General features: G+C 32.2%; 3 protein-coding genes across 3 annotated transcripts in view; 1 reads left to right on the top strand and 2 right to left on the bottom strand.

Annotated features, from left to right (window-relative positions):
- The window catches only part of LOC140449879 (uncharacterized), a 298,794-nt gene that overhangs the window by 7,018 nt on the left and 269,113 nt on the right, over window positions 1-22,663 (top strand). The window lies entirely within an intron of this gene.
- The window catches only part of LOC140449881 (uncharacterized), a 241,033-nt gene that overhangs the window by 26,469 nt on the left and 191,901 nt on the right, over window positions 1-22,663 (bottom strand). The gene's annotated exons all lie outside the window — the stretch shown is intronic.
- LOC140449404 (uncharacterized) lies at window positions 1,895-2,909 on the bottom strand. The gene is made up of 3 exons (XM_072542563.1): window positions 2,638-2,909; window positions 2,464-2,556; window positions 1,895-2,358 (listed from the first exon to the last, which is right to left on the bottom strand). Exons 1-3 carry the CDS (start codon window positions 2,730-2,732, stop codon window positions 2,217-2,219), a joined length of 330 nt encoding a protein of 109 aa, XP_072398664.1. The 5' UTR covers window positions 2,733-2,909; the 3' UTR covers window positions 1,895-2,216.

Genomic DNA, 22,663 nt, shown 5'->3' with positions numbered 1-22,663 from the left:
AAATGAGCTTTCATAAAAATCAAATTGTTTTATATATTTTAAATTTGAATTTAAATTAAAAATGTACGTATGTATTAAAGGTGATTTAAAGAAAAAATTAACAAAAAATTGGTTTTTGTATTAGAAGAAAAGGTATTTGAAAAAAAAAAACATAGAACCTTGATATAGCAAGAAAATTTTACTTATTTAAAAATTAACATAGAACTTTGTTAACTACAAAAAAAAAACAAATTAAATCTTATTTTTGGAGGAAAATACACTCGTAGTATTCCTTATCAACTTCAGCGATATACTTGAACATAGATTTTAGGGCATCTATCTTATTTGGGGGAAGTACAACAGCCTTATCACATTTTTTTAATTGAAGCGGAATGAGTGGTTCTGTTTCGGTTTTAACATGACCTTTTCGTAATTTTCTTTGATGTAAATTTACAGTTTTTAGCTCTTTGGTTGGATCAAAAGTATCTTTATACTTCAGTTCAAAAAAAGATTTAGAAAATTCTAATGCTACTACTTTTGAAAATGGTACAGCGTTGTAGTTCAGTTGGCTGGAAAAAGACTGAAAATCTATAAAATGTTCTTGTTTCATTTGAATTATTGTATATGGATTTTGTCGGTTTACTTTTAAAAGGTAGCGCAGAAGTGATATAGGAGAATAATATTCTACTTTATTCAACGTTCTTTCAATTGCACTGTGGATTGCATCGACCTCTTGAATACAAGCATGTCCTGGAACAGAAAATTTCATGGAAATATTTTGCACATTCTGATGTTTTTGAATTAGGTAACTGAGAGCATAACTCATAAGACTGTTTCGATTCTGTGGAACGCAGCTATCGCTCCACAAAATGATTTTTGTAAACTCTGGATGGTCCTCCAACACTTTTCCTACTATTTTATAAACTGCGCTTGCAATGTCATTTCCCTTTCTTCCATGTAAAGCTTCTGTCCACATGGCACAATACACCTTTTTCCCAACCGAAAGGTGACCGGTCATATTGTACACATTTAATTTGCTCTTATAAAAGAAATTTTTTACGTCTGCTTTTGGACATGTCAAAACATTTTCCAGATCAAAACATAATAAAGGTATTCCGCTTTCTTTATCTCTTTGTTTTTCTTCTCTCATATACTCTTTCTCTTTCAAATGATCAGTATATCTTCGTTGTGATTCTTCGTCTTCCCTCTTCTCCATTTTTCTTAATTTTATTTCTTCGCAAGTATCACATCTATCTTTTCTTGGTTTGTGAAAAGCTATATTAAAATAGTTGCAAAATATTTTTCTGTAGACAGCAAAAGAAACTGGATTTTTTTTGCATTCTCCAGCAAAATCCAAATAAAGCTCATACAATTTTTTGATACTTAATCCGCTTTCTAAATACTCTTTATTAGTTTTTTTGCGACAGTAATGGGATTCCACTCTTGGAATCATGTTAATGTGCTCCTTGACCAAGTTACTATCTTCGAGTGATGTTACCCGTTTTTGATGTTTGCCTTGTTTACTTTCGGGTAAGGTTTTGGTGGAAGTTTTATTGTTGTGCTCCGTATAAATTGGTTTCTGGCTTATGCATAAAGTCCCAGTGTAAAAAGCCTTGCAAACTTGGATCTTTTGATTATTTATCTCAAAATAAAACCTAAAACTTTTGCTTTTTCTCGAATTTTCTGGATTTTTGCCTTTTCTTCGTCTCCAAGGAGTCTCAGCTTCTGTGGTATGCACAATATAGTTTTTCTTTTCGATGGCTGAGAGTAAATAATAGTTTTTAAAAATTTCCTTCCTTTGTTCGTCGCTAATTTGACACGAGCACTTCATTCTGCACTTTTGTACACAATCTTTTTTATTCCTAATCTTTCTAGCAGGTACTACCTTTTTTCGAGAAGAAATATACTCTAGACCTTGATCAAATAAAGATTTTCTTTTGTTACATGTCCATTCAGAAGTGTTTTTCTGTCGTTTTCTAGTAAATATCTTTTTATCTTTTATTATATTATGAGTTGCTTCTTCTAGTAAAATTTCTTCGGAAATATGTCCAATATTATTTGTATCATCGAAATCAGAATGGTCTGGTTCTAGAATCTTAATTTTGTTATCTTCTGAAGACGGGATTTTCTTGGTGAATTCTGGAACTAAAGTTGTAGAACTGCTAGGTACATTTCTAAAATAAAAATAAAAAAAAATGTTTTCGCGATTTAGTTAAACAAAATAATTGTCAAAAATATTACCTATTTAAGTTAGACTGCAAGTCACCAGAACCAGAGTTAGATGCATTTTTAATCTTAATATTGCTAACAACTATGATTGGGGCCTTTTTATTCTTTGGAGTGTGAATGATTGAGGTGGAAGACGAACTAGGAGCTTTTCTAAAACAAATTAGTTTTTAAATAGTAACAACAAGCTAAATTATAAAAAGAAATTAATAAAATGTTACGTTGTTTAATTTTTTTTGTTTAGCAAATCATGCCTACCTGCTTGAATCCGTTTCTGAGTTAGTTTCGTCATCACTTTCGCTGCTACTTCTTGACACGGGAATATTAATAACACGTCCACGAATTTTAAGTCTGAAACAAAGAACTTTTTGTAAAAAAAGAAATAAAGAATAAAAACCTAACCTCACAATATAAGATATAGAAAAATCTTACCTGCATTCTTTCATCTTCGATGATTTTTGAACTGGTAATACGTAATCCTCATCATCATCAGAGTCTTGGACATAGTCATCACTTAAATTACTCATTTTTTTTAATTCTAGACACAAATAACACTCTCGAAAACGCTTGCGATTTGTATTATAAATACAGGAACATAACCTCACTTTTACAAAAAATACAATAACAAGGTTGTATGTTACAACATAGAACCATGTAATATTTAGATTTTAATCAAATTTTAAATTCCAAAGTTCTATGTTTACCATAGAACTCTGCTATTCATATAAAGCATAATTTTGTACATACACCCTTGGTTTTTTTAATATTACCAGAGTTGTATGTGAGCAAACTAATTTCCATACAAATTGTGATGTAGTGCTAGTCACATAGAACTTTGTAATATTGAAAACTTAATTTAGTAAAAAATGTTACATAGAACCTTGTAATATTAGGGTAACGATTAGTTATATTCAGGAATTTTGTAAATCATAAAATTTTGAGCTCTATCTATACGTTGTACTTCATAAAAATCTGAATTGGCTGTTGTCTGTGAATTTCTATTTTCCATTAATGTAATCTTTTCTTTGAGACTGGTGATTTCTTCTTCCAGCTTGGCAAATCTTCGCACAAACATAGAAACACTCTTAAATGCATCACGACAGGTAGCGCAAAAGTACATAAGTAGACGTGGTCAAGCGAGAGCATTTTTCTGCAATGTGTATCCTTGAACGGCAACTGTCGCATGCAATTATTAGCTTTGTGCCAGTACCAAGATCTTGGGAACAAGCGCTACAATTATTGGTCATTATAACCTCAAAATTTTATCTTAAAATATTTCAGTAATCCTGGGCTTTTTGCGGTCTATTATTTATGAAATGTAAAAAGCAATAACCGACTTAACTGTTACGCACAATATTATTTTTAATATCCTTTCAAAACTTAAAAAGTTTTTAGAAAAATAAAACGGCAAAATTTTGTTTGTTTTGATAACCTAACCTGATAGATCTGTATGTTTCTTATATCAAAATAAAGCCATTTTTTTCTTAATATGATAATATAAGGTTTTCTGAGAAAAAATGGTCGCAAATTAGAGTTGCTAGCTGTTAAAAACGCGAGCTATCAAAGATAAAGGACAGCTAGCGCGCAACGTTACTGGTTTGAAGTATCAGTTGTGTGAGTTTTTTCACAGCCAATCCTTTTTTGTCCAAAAATGAATTACTATTAGTTGAATTAAAAATATGTGCGGCCACTTTTTGACTGGCACCCTCTTATCAACGTATTTCCCTATTACATGTATGTAAAAATGTGAGTTTTATTAACTAAGTTATGAACATAGTGATCCTGCAGTGGAATCTTGTATTATTATGTTCCCTTTGGAAACTTTAGCAACTTTATTAAATGGGACACCATTCACAATACGTCTGGGTGAAATTAGCCTGAAATATTATTATTTATTTATCAACGGACAATCGCCCAATTAAAATACAATTTAAACATTATTGATAAATTACAGAAGATTCTTAACGTAACCTACTTAAAATAAGTTTAAAAATTTTAATTATACAAAAAAATAAAAATAGGAACAGTAAATAACAAACATTAACAAAGAATGTACAAAACACAAGGACATCGTGAGGAATTATGTTCGTAGTTTGTGCTATGGGGTCTAACGTAAAACGCTTGATTTAGCCTTGTTTGTCTACTCAGAACATGGAGATTATTTTTTTCCAATAGTTGAGGACCAAAAATAATAGAGTGCAGTATACTATAAAACATAGTGAGATCTTTGTGTATGCGTCGGATTTGGAGAGAAGTTATGTTGAGGGACCTTTCCATATTTGAATAGTTAATTTCTTCAATCCTCTGGTTTTGTTATATATAATATGGTTGTAATAGCTTGAATATGGTTGTTATAGTGAGGAGACCAAACATGAACAGTAATCTAGGTAGGGTCTCACAATTGAACAACACAAAATTTTTATGGATGGGATACTTAAAACGTCTTTAGAACAACGTTTGATAAACCCAAAAAGTTAAAGTGATTTTGAGACAACAGATGAGATATGCGTTTTATTGATACATATAAATATGCAATTATTATACAAAATTTACAAATATGAATTATATTGAAAGGAATCGACTTGAAAAAATTCCTCCAGAGAATTATTTTCTAAATCGGCTAATTCCGGAGCATGTAGCAACTTATTCTCAAAAGTAATAAGATCATCTATAGTACCATTATGTGAATTAATTAAAAAATGCCCCCAACGCGAGAGTTTTTACACCACAGTTTATTACATAACGTTTCTCATCCCTAGAAGATAGCACCACTTTATTTTTAAGTTCTGTATATATGGTGTGTAAATTAGACACAAAAACATACATTTTTTTAAAGATTATACCAACTTTTTTACTAATAGTGCATAATCGCTCATTTTAAGCTGTGTTTTGATTATCTGTTTTGAAATACCTTTTGCTTTTTTTATTATTTTATTTGCTTCTATGCAATAAGCTTTCGCATCTGTACCATAGAAACGTTTAATGGGTATAGATGCAAATTCATCTTTCATTTTTCCTAGTATTGAAGGTGTTTTCGGTATTCCGTGAATATTATCAGTCGGATAGTTGGAGGTGTCGAAATGTCACGAGAACTAAAAGAACTAAGTAAATCAACAGAGACAAGAAAATTTTATCAGAGACTAAACAAAAGCAGAAAAGTCTTCAAACGGAGAACAACGATGTGTAGAGATAAGGAAGGTAATATATTGACAGAACAGCAAGAGATACTAAGTAGATGGACAGAACATTTTACGGAAAAGTTTGAAGGAGATCGGAGAGAGACGACCTCTGACATACCATTAGACCAAGCAGACAACAGAGAAAAGACCACCAACAATAGCCGAGATTAGAGCAGCAGTAGAAAAATTAAAGAACAATAAAGCACCGGGATCGGATCAAATAGCATCGGAGTTACTAAAGGAAGGAGGAGACGCACTACAAAAAACAATACATGAATTGATAACAAAGATATGGTCGAATAAACAGCTACCAACGGAGTGGAATAGCGGTATTATTGTACCATTACATAAAAAAGGAAATCAGTTAGAATGTGGAAACTACCGTGGAATCACGCTGCTGAATGCAGCCTACCAAATAATGTCCAATGTCATTTATGAAAGACTTAGACCACACGCTGAAAAAATAGTTGGCAAATACCAAAGTGGCTTCTGTAGACAGAAGTCAACAATAGACCAGATATTTGTTCTGCGACAGATCCTCGAAAAAACAAGTCAATATAACATCGACACACATCATCTCTTCATAGACTTTGAAAGCGCATATGACAATATAAACCGAGAATTCTTAATAAAAGCAATGAAAGAATTTAATATACCAACACAACTAATAGAACTGATAAAAGAATCTCTAAAAGTAGAAAGTAGAATCCGGATACAAAATGAATTAACGGAAACAATAGATGTGAAAAAGGGACTACGCCAGGGAGACGCTCTATCATGCATCTTGTTCGACATCGTACTCGAGAAAATACTGAGGGACACAACAGTCAATACACGAGGAACAATCATTAATAAAAGCGTGCAAATACTAGCATTTGCAGATGATGTTGACATAATCGCAAGATCAAGAAGAGAAATGATAGAGGCATACAACCAAATAGAACGAGCTGCACAAAATAGTGGCCTTAAAATCAATCAGACCAAAACAAAATATATGCAGGTAAGTAAAAACGCAGAAATAAGGCAGCCAAAAAATATAACAATAGGAGAATACAACATAGAGGGGGTAAAAAACTTTATATACTTGGGATCCCTAGTCACGTCTGATAATAACGTTACGGAGGAAGTGAAGAGGCGAATATTTACTGCAAATAAATGTTACCATGGCTTAATTAGACACCTAAGATCAGATAACGTCGCAAGAAAGACAAAATGCCAAATATATAAAACCCTAATAAGACCGGTACTCACATATGGCTCAGAAACCTGGACACCCACTAAAAGAGAGGAAACGTTGTTAGCCACCTTCGAAAGAAACATCTTGCGACAAATATATAAGGGCACAAAAGAAAACAGAATATGGCGAAGACGATACAACTCTGAACTATACAAAATATACCAGGATCCGGATATTATAACATTCATTAAAATAGGACGGCTGCGTTGGATAGGACATGTAGAAAGAATGGAAGAAGGCGAAATACCAAACAAAATATTCAAACAGATGCCAGTAGGAAAAAGAACAAGAGGAAGACCGAAACTGAGATACTTAGAACAAATAGAAAATGATATAACAACCTTAAAAATAAAAAACTGGAGAAAAAAAGCACGAAACAGATCAGAATGGAGAAGAATCCTGGAACAGGCCAAGACCCAAAAAGGGTTGTCGAGCCAGTGATGATGATGATGAATAAGATCATCTATAGTACCATTATGTGAATTAATTAAAAAATGCCCCCAACGCGAGAGTTTTTACACCACAGTTTATTACATAACGTTTCTCATCCCTAGAAGATAGCACCACTTTATTTTTAAGTTCTGTATATATGGTGTGTAAATTAGACACAAAAACATACATTTTTCTAAAGAGTATACTACCTTTTTTACTAATAGTGCATAATCGTTCATTTTAAGCTGTGTTTTGATTATCTGTTTTGAAATACCTTTTGCTTTTTTTATTATTTTATTTGCTTCTATGCAATAAGCTTTCGCATCTGTACCATAGAAACGTTTAATGGGTATAGATGCAAGTTCATCTTTCATTTTTCCTAGTATTGAAGGTGTTTTCGGTATTCCGTGCATATTATCAGTCGGATAGTTGGATGTGTCGAAATGTTCTAAATCTCTTTTCATATCTTTATATATAGAAATTGGGGGTATATATCTCCATAATCAAGGAGTCTGTATCTGTGTATAACAAGTTTACAGCTTCTCCATATTTCTTTTTGATGTATCCATAATAAAAATCATATATTACAGTTTTTGATAAATCTAAAATTGATAATCCAACATAGAGAGGCTTGTCGTAAACTATTTTGGTTTTACGCAAATGGATCGCCACCAAATTCTCATTAAACACGGAACGTGACTTAAATTCTGGTTTAGAGATAAGTGCCCTCGCTCCGATCGAATTTGTTTGTTTCCCAACGCGTGCAAAGGCGGATATCTCTTCTTTTATTTACATTTTCTAAAGTCTTACCAAATATTGCATTAACACTCTCGCTGCCCATGACGTTCATGTACGTCATAAGAGTTCTGTCTCTAACGCCCATGACCATAGATAAATAATATAGTATATAGAAATTACAGTGACAAAAAAAATAGACATCTCACAACTGAACAACCCTGACCAGAAAAAAGAAATAAGTATCAAGCTTGAGGAAGAAATAAAAACGATCGAAAACTTGGTACAGACAGACATTGAAGTAACATGGACTGCTCTAAAAACAAAAATAACAAAGATACAAGAAGAAGACATCGGGTTCATAAAACACAACAAAAAACAAGAATGGATAATGCAAGAGTTCATGGACGTAAGACGAAAACATAAAACAAGCCCAATAGAATACAAGCGAATCAACAAAATCATTAGACAAAAGTGCAGGGAGGCGAAAGAAAACTGGATGTCAACAAAATGCCTAGAAATCGAACAACTTCAGGAAAAATACGACACCTTTAATATCCATAAAAAAGTAAAAGAAATGACAGGTAGACACAAAAAGAGACAAGCAACAATATTAAAAAATGATAATAACGAAATAATTATGGGTACAGAAGACAAACTAGAGAGATGGAAAGAATACATACAAACTCTTTTTGACGACGATAGACCTTGTTCTCCACCATCCACAGACAATCGAATAAATGAAAAAGGCCCAGAAATAACCAAAGAAGAAGTGATTCATGCAGTAAAATCTCAGAAAGATGGAAAAGCCACCGGTCCAGACAATATCAATGTCGAAATACTTAAACTAATTGCAGATAACGAAAGTAAAAGCCTAGATTTAATAACAGCACTATTCAATAAGATAAAATATATGACACAGGTAAAATACCAACAGACTGGCTAAAATCAACATTCGTAGCATTACCAAAAAAATCGAATTCCTCACAATGCGATGATTATCGAATATTAAGCTTGATGTCTCATGTCCTTAAAACTTTTCTCAGAATTATCCATACACGAATTTACAAGAAGTGCGAGTTCCAGATGAGTGACACTCAATTCGGATTTCGAAACGGATTGGGAACACGAGAGGCTCTTTTTGCTTTAAATGTGTTAAGCAACGATGCAGAGACATGAATGTAGATGTATATGCATGTTTTATTGACTATCGAAAAGCATTTGACTGCGTTAACCATCAAAAGATGATCGAAATTCTGAGAACAACTGGAGTTGACGAACAAGACTTGCGAATTATCTCAGAACTATACTGGCACCAAACGGCAACAATTGAAATAGAGCACACAACATCCGAAGACATACAAATCCGACGAGGAGTGAGACAGGGTTGCGTCTTATCACCGCTACTCTTTAATTTGTATTCGGAGTCTATATTCAGAGAAGCATTAGACGAGGTCCAAGGCGGAATTAAGATTAACGGAATCAGCATAGACAACATCAGATATGCTGATGATACCGTCTTAATAGCAAGCAACGCACAAGAACTACAAAATATAATAAATGCGGTAGTTCATCACAGCGAAATGTTCGGTTTACATCTAAACGTTTCCAAAACTAAAACTTTAGTATTTTCAAAGACACCAATAAACGTACAGGTGTATGCCAAGGGTCAAATAATAGAACAGGTAAATTCCATAAAATATTTGGGAACAAATATCAATAGTCAGTGTAATCCAAAAAAAGAAATCCTATCAAGAATCGAACAAGCAAGGAAAACATTCATGAGCATTAAAACATTTTTTACAAGATCAGACCTTAGTCTACAGCTTAGAATCCGAATGATCAGATGTTACGTTTTTTCTGTCTTACTGTATGGCTGTGAAAGTTGGACAATGGACTCTGAAATAGAAAAAAGAATAGATGCCTTTGAGATGTATATATACAGACTAATGTTGAGGATTCCATGGGTACAAAGAGTTACTAATGTTGAGGTATAGTACATCCACTAATAATTTTCCAACATAAACATGTCACATTCTGGTATTAAAGAGACCGCCTTTCAAATCAAGGTTGTCAGACATATTTCCTAAAATTCCTAAGGTTATATTTAAAAAATATTATCTATTCTCTATTCGTTATTATTTAATTGCTAGTCAACGAACGACACTCTTAAAAAATGATATGAACATATTCCCAAAAAATATATCTATAAATTAATTAACTAGGTACTAATATTTCCATGGACTCTTCACTAATGAATTAAAGCAACCGTGAACGTTTATATATTACTTATGCTCTAAGTAATTTTCGAATATCGGCAACATTGTAGTCTGGAGAGAATTTGGACCTTCGATCTATCTTGACGTTGCCATGTTGGTGAATTTAGCGGTAATACTCTTATAGATATAATGATCGACTTTTAAGAAATCAGACATCTTTTAAGAATCCAAGTTCTCAAAAACGGTTACAAGAATTGTATTATTTTTTTCCAAATTTCATTGATTTTATACCTTACCTGGAAACATGAAAAATTGCAGATATATTAATATGTTATATTAAAGTTACATTCAGTAATTTTAAACTCATGCATTATGACAACAGCGCAGCGCAAAGCGATAAATCGTAATTAACACCTGTGTGTTTGGATATGTGACACCCTAAAATATTACTTTTTGCAACCAGATAACACAGGCGGAGGTTTATAAGGTATAAGATATAATTATAAGTAATATTATATTTTTCTAGAATGGCATTTTGGAGACCGTTTGAAACGAATGATCAAGATGCATCAACTTCTGTGTTATCAATAAATAATGACAATTATTTTAATGACAGCCCGGAATTAAAAAATAAAGATTTGCACGTACAATCCCAAAGAATAATTTTAAATATGTATGAGTGTTTGAAAAAAGAAAATATTGGGATGGCTGATAATGCAATTGTTTCGAGAATTCATATATTAACAAAAATCGGGTATAAGACGATATATACAATTATTAAATTAGGCACTGTTACAGATCATTCCTTAAAACGAAAGCGACCAAATAAAAAATTGGGTAGGATTGACACTGCTGCAAAAGACGTTATTCAGCGAACAGTTTACAATTTTTACAAAGAAAATAGAGTGCCTACTTTAGAACTGATTCGTGAAAAATTGAGAGATTTCCCTGAATATAATTATACATCTTTGGAAACACTGCGCGAGATTTTGATAAGTTGTGGATTTAAATATAAGAAATTAGATAATCGAATGGTAATACTGGAATCTCGGCGTATTGTTGAACTTCGACGAGAATATTTGAGTAAAATAAAACAGTATCGTAATTCAAACAGAAACATAATCTATTTAGACGAAACCTGGTTCGATACGCATGATGTTGTCAAGTACGGCTGGGTTGACAACACAAACAAGTGTGCGTTAAATACACCGTGTTCACGAGGAAAACGTGTTATTATTCTTCATGCCGGAAGCAAAGATGGTTTTGTATTTAATGCATTGCTATTGTCGGCCAAAAATATAACAAAGTCTTCTGCCGATTATCACGAAGATATGACAGCCGATTTATTTGAAAAGTGGTTTGTTGAACAACTCTTGCCCAATATTCCGCCGAATTCAGTGATTGTTATGGATAATGCGTCGTATCATTCCCGCATATTAAATAAAATACCTAATAATAACACGAAAAAGGACGAAATTTTAAAATTTATGCAACTTAAAAACATCACTGTTCCTAAAAAGATTCCAGTAAAGAAAGAATTAATTAGAATGATCAAAAGTCGGAATTTTAAAAACGAATACGTTATTGACACCATTTGCAGCAGGCACGGCCATACTCTTTTGCGATTACCCCCATACTATTGCATTTTTAATCCAATTGGAATGGTTTGGGGTACCGTAAAAAAACGATTGCGAACATATAATCAGTCACTAACATTAAGCGCAGTGGCCATCGAGAATATTCGAGAAGTAATTAGTGGCATTAATAGCGATGTGTGGAAAAATTGCGAAGCTCATGTTTTAAAAATAGAAAACGAATATCCTGTTTTACCGGCAATAGCACCAATAGTTATCCAACCTGGGAACGATTCGACTTCAGAAGACTCTGACGATTCTTTTTAGTCCTTCTAATTAATTTCTTTACAGCTATCGCGATGCATCTTGAACACTAGTATTCATTATTATACAGTGTGTCACATTTAAGATGAAAACACCTCTATATATCAGCTATCAAAATACATACAGATTTAAAATTTTGCACAGTCATACATGTTGATAGTGCACATTTTTTTAAGATAGTGATCTGAAATTTTAATTTTAAACGCGGCTTACTGCGAATCCACAAACAGGGTAAATTTTCGATATTTTGCTTCGCGTTAGAGAAATCGGAAAAACTTATTTGGAAAAGTTGTTCCACTTATTGTAACCGCTCATACCAAATTTCATGACAAAATTCGCAATTTTAGTTTTTCAGTATTATTTGTAATCTCGATCATAAATCTACAATTGATGCATCTCGGGACAGCCAACTGTCCGTTTTAGAATCCTGACTACAATTGAAGATCTTATTTCCAAAGTGTCTTAAATCCATATAATGAAATCCATGAAATTACAGATTTTCATACAAATTTAACATACAAATTATACAATTTTCATATGCACTTTTAAATAAATAAGAAGTTGTTTTGGTACATATAACTTTATTCTAGACTTGAAGAAATCTATAAAGTTTAAAAAAAGAAAATTAAATCTTATCTAAATATATATATATATATATATATATATATATATATATATATATATATATATATATATATATAAAAGGGGTTGAGGTTAATTGGGTATACAGCTGATTAAAAGCCAAGTGTACTCTGTTTAACAATTCATTATATTTCGCCAATTTTCATTGGCATCATCAGATGAGAGCTACAATTATTTAAAATATGGTAAAATATAATTTAATAATAGTTTGTTGTTTATATACTTACTTAATTGAGGTTAATGGCAGTGCGATTTATTTTAGTACCATCAAGTAAAAATTTTTTTGTTGGAATAATGTTGAATGTAGTTGATGTTGATTACAAATTAAAATATAGGAAACAAATACAATTCAAATTAAAAATAAAACAGACACAACGTTTAGTTCGGTAAATGCCATTAAGGTTAAGTACTAGAACTATCAAATATCGAATGTTATTAATTGACTTTTGTGAAGATGATTAGTTCCATGGTGTTGACGTAGTAGTTGTTTATTTGATTAATATTTACTGTAAGGTGTGTTATAGTTGAAAAAAATTTTGAAATTACATTATGTGTTGTATTAATTATTTGATAGTTATATGTGTCTATTTATAACATTATAAACAGACCTTTGAAGAGTCCTATTCAAAAATGCCCCGTTTAAACAAATCGAAGGTTGAAGGGTGCCGGACATTTATGCCGGAAACAATTCAAATTCAAAAGATCACCTTTTTCTGCTACGGAAAATATTGCCCCGATTTCTCACCAAAATCAATGTTGAGACTTTAGTTTAGATACTCTTGAATCTCAAAAATACTCATTTACATATTTTTCAAGCCTCGAAAATGCATATTAGGTATCGTATTTTTCGGATTTTAAATCGCCTATATCTCCAAAACTATTAACTTTTGAGAAAAATGACATAGATCTTATTTAGAGTCACCCAAAAACCTAAAAAATATTTCTTGGAGCACAAAAGGTGATATTTTGAATTTGTTTAAAAAATTATTTAAACAATTTCTGCCCAAAAATTGAGAAATTTTCCTGAATATAATTATGTAAAAATTAATAAAAATTATATAATTTTTCTTGAAATATGCGTTTGATGAACTGATCCCTTTTCTTAATTTCCACGCCAATGGTCGGCATTGACATCAAAGAATCTTAAAAGCCGACGCTTGGCAAATTGACATTGGAAAAAGTATACTTCGTCGCATGTGTAAACAAAAAGAATTACTAAGAATAATCAAAGAGAGGAAAATGCAATACTTGGGTCATGTGCTGAGAGGCGAAAGATATGAATTACTTCAAGTTATACTGGAAGGAAAAGTACAGGGCAAAAGATCAGTAGGAAGACGCCAGAACTCGTGGCTGAAAGACCTAAGGAGATGGTTCGACCGCTCATCCGCAGAGATCTTTCGCGCAGCAGTTTCCAAAACTACAATTGCCATTTGGATCGCCAACCTTCGAAAGGAGACGGCGCAATGAGAAGAAGAAGATAGAAATTACGTTATGGAACGTCATTTGTACATTTAAATTATTATGTGTATAGATAGGCCGGTATGTGACGAAGTGCCTTTATACTCCCATGGGCGTGTGAATATAGTCTTAAATTAATTAATTATAAACTTGGTTTCGATTTTGGGATTGTAAAAAACATGATAGCAAGGCGTCATAAACAGGTGCACAAGAAGGCAATTTTCCAATAATTAACTGCAATTAATATCGAAAAAAAAAACAAATATTTATTCTTTCCTATTTTGTTTAAATAAAGAAATTTCAGAATCCATAAAGTAATATAATAAAAATGTACTTTTTAAAAACTTTCTCTCTGTATCTTTGAAGCATACAACATACACATTATAAGAACATGGCAACACTGCCAACACCAATATTTCATTCTGTCATGTCAACTTTATTTGAATTAGAATTTGAGGCTGGCTATTTTCACGTAAATTTATTGGGTGTTTATGTGTGTTTGCAAAAATGGAAAGATAAAAGGGAGATTTTTATGATTTCAACAGAATACAAAGGGGAATTATGTGAAGTCAAAATAGAAGAGGGCAGATGACAGTGAAGCCCAAAGCTGTTATCGAGTACAATAAGTACATGGGTGGAGTTGACAGAGTCTCCCAATTGTTTTCGTACTACTCATGTGAACGCAAGACCTTAACGTACGTACCCGTCTCAGACACGGGCGCGCCTTACTGGTAATTTTGTACGCGCTCGTCTGGGACACCGCCGGTTAAATTTTACCCAAAAAATTTTTCAAGCCCTTGCGAAGCGGATATTTGTATAAAGAGACTTATGTAAGCATATATTTTATCTAAATTATTTTTATATAATAAAATAGATGACTCAGTCAGTATTGAGTTACTTGTCTATCAGTATAACTTGCAATTTGCAATCGTCACCATTGATAACCGATATTATTGTCGAACTTTTGTTTTTATACAAGCCTTCTGTCTTGTCGATGTAAAGTCGTCTGAAGTCGATATTTATTGTGTTTTTGCGTTTGAACTTTTGTTTTTATACAAGCCTTCTGTCTTGTCGGTGTAAAGTCGTCTGAAGTCGATATTTATTGTGTTTTTGCGTTTGAACTAATTTGTGCCTTATTTTCATCATATTATTATATTGTTTGGTAAGTAAATTTTGCATATAATATTCGGTAGGTTAGAGTAATGTGTATATTTTTTGTTTTACTAAATTTCATTATAATTCATCTAAAATACACACACACACACACACACACACACACACATATATATATATATATATATATATATATATATATATATATATATATATATATATATATAATATGCGTATATTATTAGTGTATGTATGAAAACAAAAATAAATATTTCGCCTAACCCCCCAGGAAAAGTAAAGGTTCTACGCCACTGAAAATATTTTTTATTCAATTATAACCAAAACAAAACATTTTCACTAAAAAAAATTCTATCATTTTTTGACCATAACTTCAAAATTAATATGTACGTTAAGTGGTTAAGATGGAACCAAAATATAGGAATTTACATAATTGAATTGCTTATGGTCAATTCCCATTTATTATTTAATAAACATACAGAAGAAAAAAAATCACTTTATAACTACCGAATAAAAATTATTGAATATTTATTATCCCATAAGGTTGCTCAACCGCCACCGCCTTAACTAGTGGGTAACATGCATGTTCCATCTACAAACAAAAAAGAAGGAAGAAACAAATCCGTTCAAGCAGATGCAAACGTTGTTATATGCGTGGAAAACGCAAGGATACTATATATAGTTGTGCAGTTTGTGAAGAAAAACCATATTTGTGCCTCGATTGTTTTGAGTTATTTCAGACCGAAAATAACTAAGTGCTATTATTATATTTTTAGTTTATAAATAAAATTACTAGTTTTTTATTGTTTAATTTTTGTCCTGTAAAATTTTACCCCTTTCAAGATTTTTTTAGAAATTCATTACCAAGAATAATCAGTGTTGGCTTTATATTCGGCATTTTACAATCATAGTTTTATATCAATTGCTATATAAACCTATAAAAGTATGCTTGGCATCTGAACTTTACAAAGATGTCTATTGCTGTATGAGTTCCTCTTATTATATTTTATCGGTACTAGTTGAACAAGAGGGTACGATAGTTACGAATATGAAATTTATATCAATGAATTCCGCTTCACTTACTGATGATTGTACAATGCAGTTTTATTGGGTGCCAAACGTTGTTTTCATGTAATTTTCATTTAAAATATGCCTTTTTTCTAAACTACCGCTAATATCCGCAATTATATACCATGACATGAAACAACAAGAAATGACACTAATGACAACCGTTTCGTACGGACCGTGGAAGTGATGACGTAAATTTTATTGACATCTGTCAGTTTCACTTTCCAAACAAACCTTGTTTAGTGTGGATAATTTGTATTATTCATTTTTTTTTACAGAATCTTTCCGCTTTTTGCAATATCTAAGTATTCTAATAGTTACTACAACAATTTTACAAGGTTGTGTAAATAATAAAGCATGTTGTTTTATAAAAATAGCAATAAAATGAATGTATCAATAAAGTAAGGTTAGAATGTATATATCAGACCGGATATTGTCTAGACTGACGGATGTTCGTTTCTGCACACGGGATATATATCAGACCAGGTGTATGTGCCTTTCACATTTGAGCTATTTTAAGATGTGAAGTTACCCCCTTACTGTACTATTAGAAAATATATAAACCGATGCATTTATATCAAAATGGTATTAGAACATAAAAAAACAAGCAATGGATGAAGTAGTTGTAAATCCATTGGATGTTATACCACCACATGAAGCTGAAGTGACAATGCCTCCACTGATGAAAGTTTTGTTTTTTCAGCATATACCGAAAATGTATCGGACATGGAAGACATTGAAGTTATAGATACTGATTCCGCGGAGGTAGACAACAAAATATTACAAGTTGATAAGGTCAACAATGTGCAATTTCTGGCCTACTAACAGTGTGCACAACATTATTTATTTTAGACGTTGAAAGTTTGTGTCCTTCTTGTTTTTTTGAAACTGTTAGTGGAGTACCAACATAATATGTTCACACGAGTCATGTAACAGAACATTCGAGTGAGGAGGCAAGTGATTTGAATGCACGTATTTGTATGTGTTGTAATAAAAACTTGTTTATTTACTGTATAGCTAACTATTGTATTATTTGCAAATTCATAACAATAAAGACACCATTTTTAAAACTTTGCGTTCTTGTTTTGAGACTTTATAATTTTTTTTTTAATTTTTTATAAATATCTTTTCTTAATTTTCATAAATACTGGTGAAATTCCATTCCACTTGATATTAATTTTTAACCATGACGATATTGAAATTCTTAGAAGGAATAAAGAAAGATATTTAATGGTACTTTTAGGGGTGCGAGCCCTGCACTACCTGCCTACATAATTTGGATATTATCAGTCAGTTCAGAACAAGCTATTACAAAAGTCGGTCGCAAAATCTCGTAAGCTAAACTCACTATATATAGCTCGAAAATACTCTCTTCGCTTATCAATATATCATATGTATTTGTAACTAAGTAGTTACACTCGCATCGCATTATTCATAGAAATTATCAAGTAAATCATTTATAGTAACCAGTGTTTTCTAAATCCGCAGTTATAGTTTTCATATAAACAGTTAATCTACTCAAACCAGCAGCGTTGCCAGTAGTTCGCTTTAAACATAGAAACGACATTCCGCTAAGCAATTCTATTTGTAATTATATATAATAGTGAAAATAGCCTCAGTGAAAAGTGTAGTGAGATATCCCATATCACAGTGTTTTCGGACGGTTATCAGAAATTACTATTTAATCTTAGCATTAAATATACGTTAGTGTTTAATCTGTTTTTCATTCCAGCCCCTGGGCTGGTGGTCCTTCCGCCTTAAAATTCTTTAACCTTTTCACTGCGGCTAGTTATAAAAGTAGTATGGTTTCTGGTACGGCTGTTTCATGCCCGTGCTGATCAACACGGTTGCCGCAGTCAGTCGATGAAGTACTATGGCGTATAAATACGGTTCACGCAGTGTATCAATACAGTCTATTCAGGACTGTATTTACAATTTAGTAGAAGTAACAAGTAACTATAAATTTGTTGCTGTTAGATTTTTGAAAAATAAAAAAAAAATTAAATATACTGAAAAATTATCATTATTTTATTTATTATTAGTAATTGTAGCAACAAGGTAAAAAACTACAAACAAATGGTACACAAAACATTCAAATGAAAAATATAAATAAAAGTTTTGGCTATATTAAAAAGAAAGTTTAAAATTTGTTATACAATGGTATTTTTCAAAACATGGCGTAATGCATAGAGGCACATTACAGACCATGCCTTTTTTTAGGTCTTTATCGAAGATTTTAATGTCAGTATTAGACCCAGTATAAATGATAAAGTCCAAATTGTAGCCTGTCTCACAGTCACATAAAACGTGGAATTTAATTCCAAATCTGTGCCTTTTAGAGGGTATATACTGTTTAAATGCTAGCCTTCCCTTAAAAAGCATCAAACTTTCGTCGATACAAATGTTTCTGAATGGATACAGAAATCTACGAAAAACGATCTTTAAATGGTCTATAACGATTCGCAGCTTAAAAAGGGAGTCTTCTTTGTCAACGGTATTGTTATCTGAAAAACGTAACAACGACAATGTAAGGAACGACAAAGCTAGAACACAATACTATTCATCCACATCAGTGTCTTTCCAATTTGTTGCGACACGAGAATTTTGTTCAATATCACTATGTTCCGCAACGAATTTGTAAAAATTGTTAATTTCAACAACCATTGCTTTCATAAAAGTCAAAGAAAAAAATGTTTTGAAACTAAGTAAAACACTTTTTAAATTTTCATTCAAACACTATGATTTATTGTCATTAAAATTATGAACTGTTGGTTGTAGATCTCCCTTTTCCCATTTATATAACGGAATCTTTTCACATTTACGACGTTTAGCTTGTTGAAGAAAAGTAAATTCCAAAGTTAAAGCACTATTTTCACTAACCCGTGTTGATGATGGTAGAGTCTCTTCATTATCATTTTCTTCTCCAGATTCATCACTTTCTGCATCAGATTCTTCAATAATACACTCATTCTCACTGTCACTTTCCATTAAAATTTCATATAGTTCACTTTCGCTAAGATATTTGCGTATACGAGCCATTTCACTCAGCAATTGCTTTTATTAGTCAATAATGTATAAGCAATCTAAATTTAAGAAGCACCCACTTATTTTTGTAAAAAAAATACACTACTAGTACAGAATGGTGTACAACACTATGCTCATAATAGAAATAGACGCTGCACGCAAACCGGAGGAGAGGTGCAGAATTCATTTGTGGCTTAAAAGAAATAATCTTAACATTATTAAGTCTGTAGTTTACGTCTTCTTTGAATATGCATAAAATATTATTATCCTAAAAGGTTTTTCAAATGGTCAAGTATTATAAATTCTTTTTATTATAGAACTAATCCAAAAAATATGTTTTGACAACAATAAGTCTTTCATTTCGGTCCAACTTGAATAATATTAAAATATTTATATCTTAAATTTCAGGTAGTAAATAAAAATCGTTTAACAATACCCTACAATATGACAAGCTGTCTCGAACCGTCTTTACTATTAGCTAATTAATGCAATAGGTAATAAAATTATTTCAATTTGAATATTTGTTACCTATTAACCATTCTGTGAAATATGATAACAATTCTGTTGTATTTACTAAAACTCATAATTCGACAGTTTTTTTCCTATTTTTCAAATAGGTTTATCAGCAGCTGTAATTCACACAAATTCTTAAAGAAAATAAATTAAAATAAGCTGCTAAAAACTATCGTACATAAATACGGCGAAAGGGAATCCTAAGATTTTACAAGTAAATCCCTGTAGTGCGTGCCTGTGTAAAAAGGTGGGGATTTGTACGGCTCCCGCAGTGAAGCATAAAATTTTTAAATGTATTGTAAATTTTGATATAATATGCTTAACTCTTTTCTATAGGCAACATACAATACGTAAGCAGTATCTGATTCATACGGTTTCCGCAGCGAATGCCGAAAAAGGGTACGCGTATTTAGCCGGTTCCCGTTGTACGGGCACGAAATTATTTTACGTGTATATCCGGTTCCCGCAGTGAAAAGGTTAAACAAGTCTGTTTTCCAGTCCAAATACAATGGGAAATAATTTTTAATGTAATTTTAATTTAAAGTAATAAAAATTTCCAACTTTTGTATTGAATTTTAAAAGGCTAGTTATATATTTTTGAATTGGTTATTTTTTTCCTATTGATTAATATGCAACATTATATAGTTTTGACAAATTTTTGTAGATGGGGGGTTTACTACCCCCGTTTAAAATTATTAGGTAAAACAATTTTTCCAAGTTTTGATTAGACCTGTATTTGTGAAACAACATTCCTAAATACCTTTTCTTAATTTTCATAAATACAGTGGGAAATAATTTATTTAGCAGCTAGTAAAACAAATTTCCAACGTTCCAACTTTTTGGAACAAAAATCTCGTCCCAAATTCCCATCTACAGACAATCCCAAGTCTAAGAATTTCTTATCAACTAATAATTCTTCCAACTGTTCTTTGTACAAACAAAAACATCTAATTTACACTTGTCCTGAATTTCTCAAATTAGAAACGTCATTAAGATATAATGAAGCAAAACGCTTACGACTTTGTATAAATTGTCTGCGTAGTGGTCATTTCACTAAAGAATGCAAATCTTCCGGGTGTTGTTAATGTGGGAAAATACACCACACACTTTTACACTTTCAAGGTAACTCACAAAAGCTTATTGAAACCAGTAATCAAACCAGCATCAGTTTACCTTGGTACATAAGAAGGCTCTAATGCTTTGACAGCACGTAACGTTCTGTTTGAACACAACTCTACGACTTTGCTGTCAACTGTAAAAATAAACGTCTTTGACATCTCAGGTAACGCATATGAGGACGACTCTTAAGACTACAGCAACAAAAATATTTTATTCTCTCGAAAAGAAGCTTAATGCGAATTTTGAATTAAAAGATGATTACACTCAATTTATCGATGAATATTTATCCTTACACCATAAGTCCGTTTCACCCTTTGAAACCATAGGATCTGAGTTCTTTCTTGCTCATCATTGTGTCTATAAAGGCAATAAAATTCGTGTTGTTTTTGACGGTTCTGTCAATACAGATTCAGGTGTTTCCCTGAACGATATTCGTATGGCTGGACCTAATTTACAAGAAGATCTTTTCACTATCATCTCACGTTCTTGTAAACATAGTTTTGTACTAACAGCCGACATAGAAAAGACATATCTACAAATACTGATAAAGGAGGAAGAACGCTCCTTACAAAAGATCATGTGGCGATCTGATCATACAAATTCTCTCGATATGTTAAACTCCGTAACTTACGGTACTGCTTCTGCTAGTTTTCTTGCCACTAGATGTCTTCAAGAAGTGGCACATATGTATGCAACCAATTTTCCCGACATATCTTCTATAATTTTACGGGACTTTTATGTCGAAGATCTTCCCACAGGTGGTTCTACAATAGAAGATATCAAACGCATTAAATCACTTACTTCCGAATTATTGTCTCGTCATTGCTTCCAATTAAGAAAATGGAAGTCAAAAGCACCTATTTTAAACTTTGACAATCAAAATAATGTTTCCTTAGAAATTGGAGCTGACGATACTATCAAAACTTTGGGCTTATTGTGGAGTCCAAAATCTGACACTTTTCATTTCAATGTTCAACCTATAGAGCACAAGTGTAAAGTTACAAAGAGACTTTGTTCTTTCCACTATATCGAAAATATTTTATCCACTATGTTTGATTTAACTATAACAACTATAACAACTACAATTATTCTCCAAGTGGAAATTAAAAATTTCCTGGGACGAAGTCGTTCCCATGGATATCTTTACGAATTGGGTTACATATCAGACTCAACTGGTTAAACTTAATAAGTTACAAATTCCTAGGCATGTAATTTGTACAAACTACAAGTCAATTCAACTACACGGTTTTTCAGGTGCATCCACCACTGCATATGGTGCTTGCATTTATATTCGTTCATCTGAACACTTCATAAATTTTCGTTGTCATCTACTTTGCTCCAAAACCAGAGTAGCTCCTTTAAAACACATCCTCACGGTACCGCGCCTAGAACTTTGTGGAGCTTACTTGCTAGCTGAGTTGATAGACAAGGTAAAACAACACATTCAATTAGATTTCGAAGAAATCACTTATTGGCGCGACTCCACTATTGTTCTAGGATGGATAAAGACTGCTCCAAGTTTGTTAAAGATGTTTGTGGCAAATAGAGTTTCTCAAATTCAAACTTTGACCGAATCTCACACATGGCGTTACGTGAATACACTTGAGAATCCCGCAGATCTTCTATCAAGGGGAATTTCTCCTACATCACTTATCAGTTCTGAAATGTGGTTTGATGGTCCATCATGGCTAGCCAAACCAGAAACTCATTGTCCTAATAGAACATTCAAACCTTCTGCTTCGACCAGTATCAGCCCTTATCGCAAGAGTTCACATGAAATTGGACATCATCACTAAAATATCC

The sequence above is a fragment of the Diabrotica undecimpunctata genome, chromosome 9 (genome assembly GCF_040954645.1).
Source record: "Diabrotica undecimpunctata isolate CICGRU chromosome 9, icDiaUnde3, whole genome shotgun sequence".
Lineage (NCBI taxonomy): Eukaryota > Metazoa > Arthropoda > Insecta > Coleoptera > Chrysomelidae > Diabrotica > Diabrotica undecimpunctata.
Note: the sequence above shows the minus strand (reverse complement) of the source record. Positions and strands in the feature narration are given on the sequence as shown.

What these genes read in the sequence shown, in the direction of transcription:
- LOC140449404 (XM_072542563.1), bottom strand. Translation starts at nt 2,732, where the DNA reads ATGAGTAATTTAAGTGATGACTATGTCCAAGACTCTGATGATGATGAG. An exon ending in TCGAAGATGAAAGAATGCAG is followed by an intron (nt 2,557 to 2,637) that starts GTAAGATTTTTC and finishes TCTTTGTTTCAG; the next exon opens with ACTTAAAATTCGTGGACGTG. An exon ending in TCAGAAACGGATTCAAGCAG is followed by an intron (nt 2,359 to 2,463) that starts GTAGGCATGATT and finishes AATTTGTTTTAG; the next exon opens with AAAAGCTCCTAGTTCGTCTT.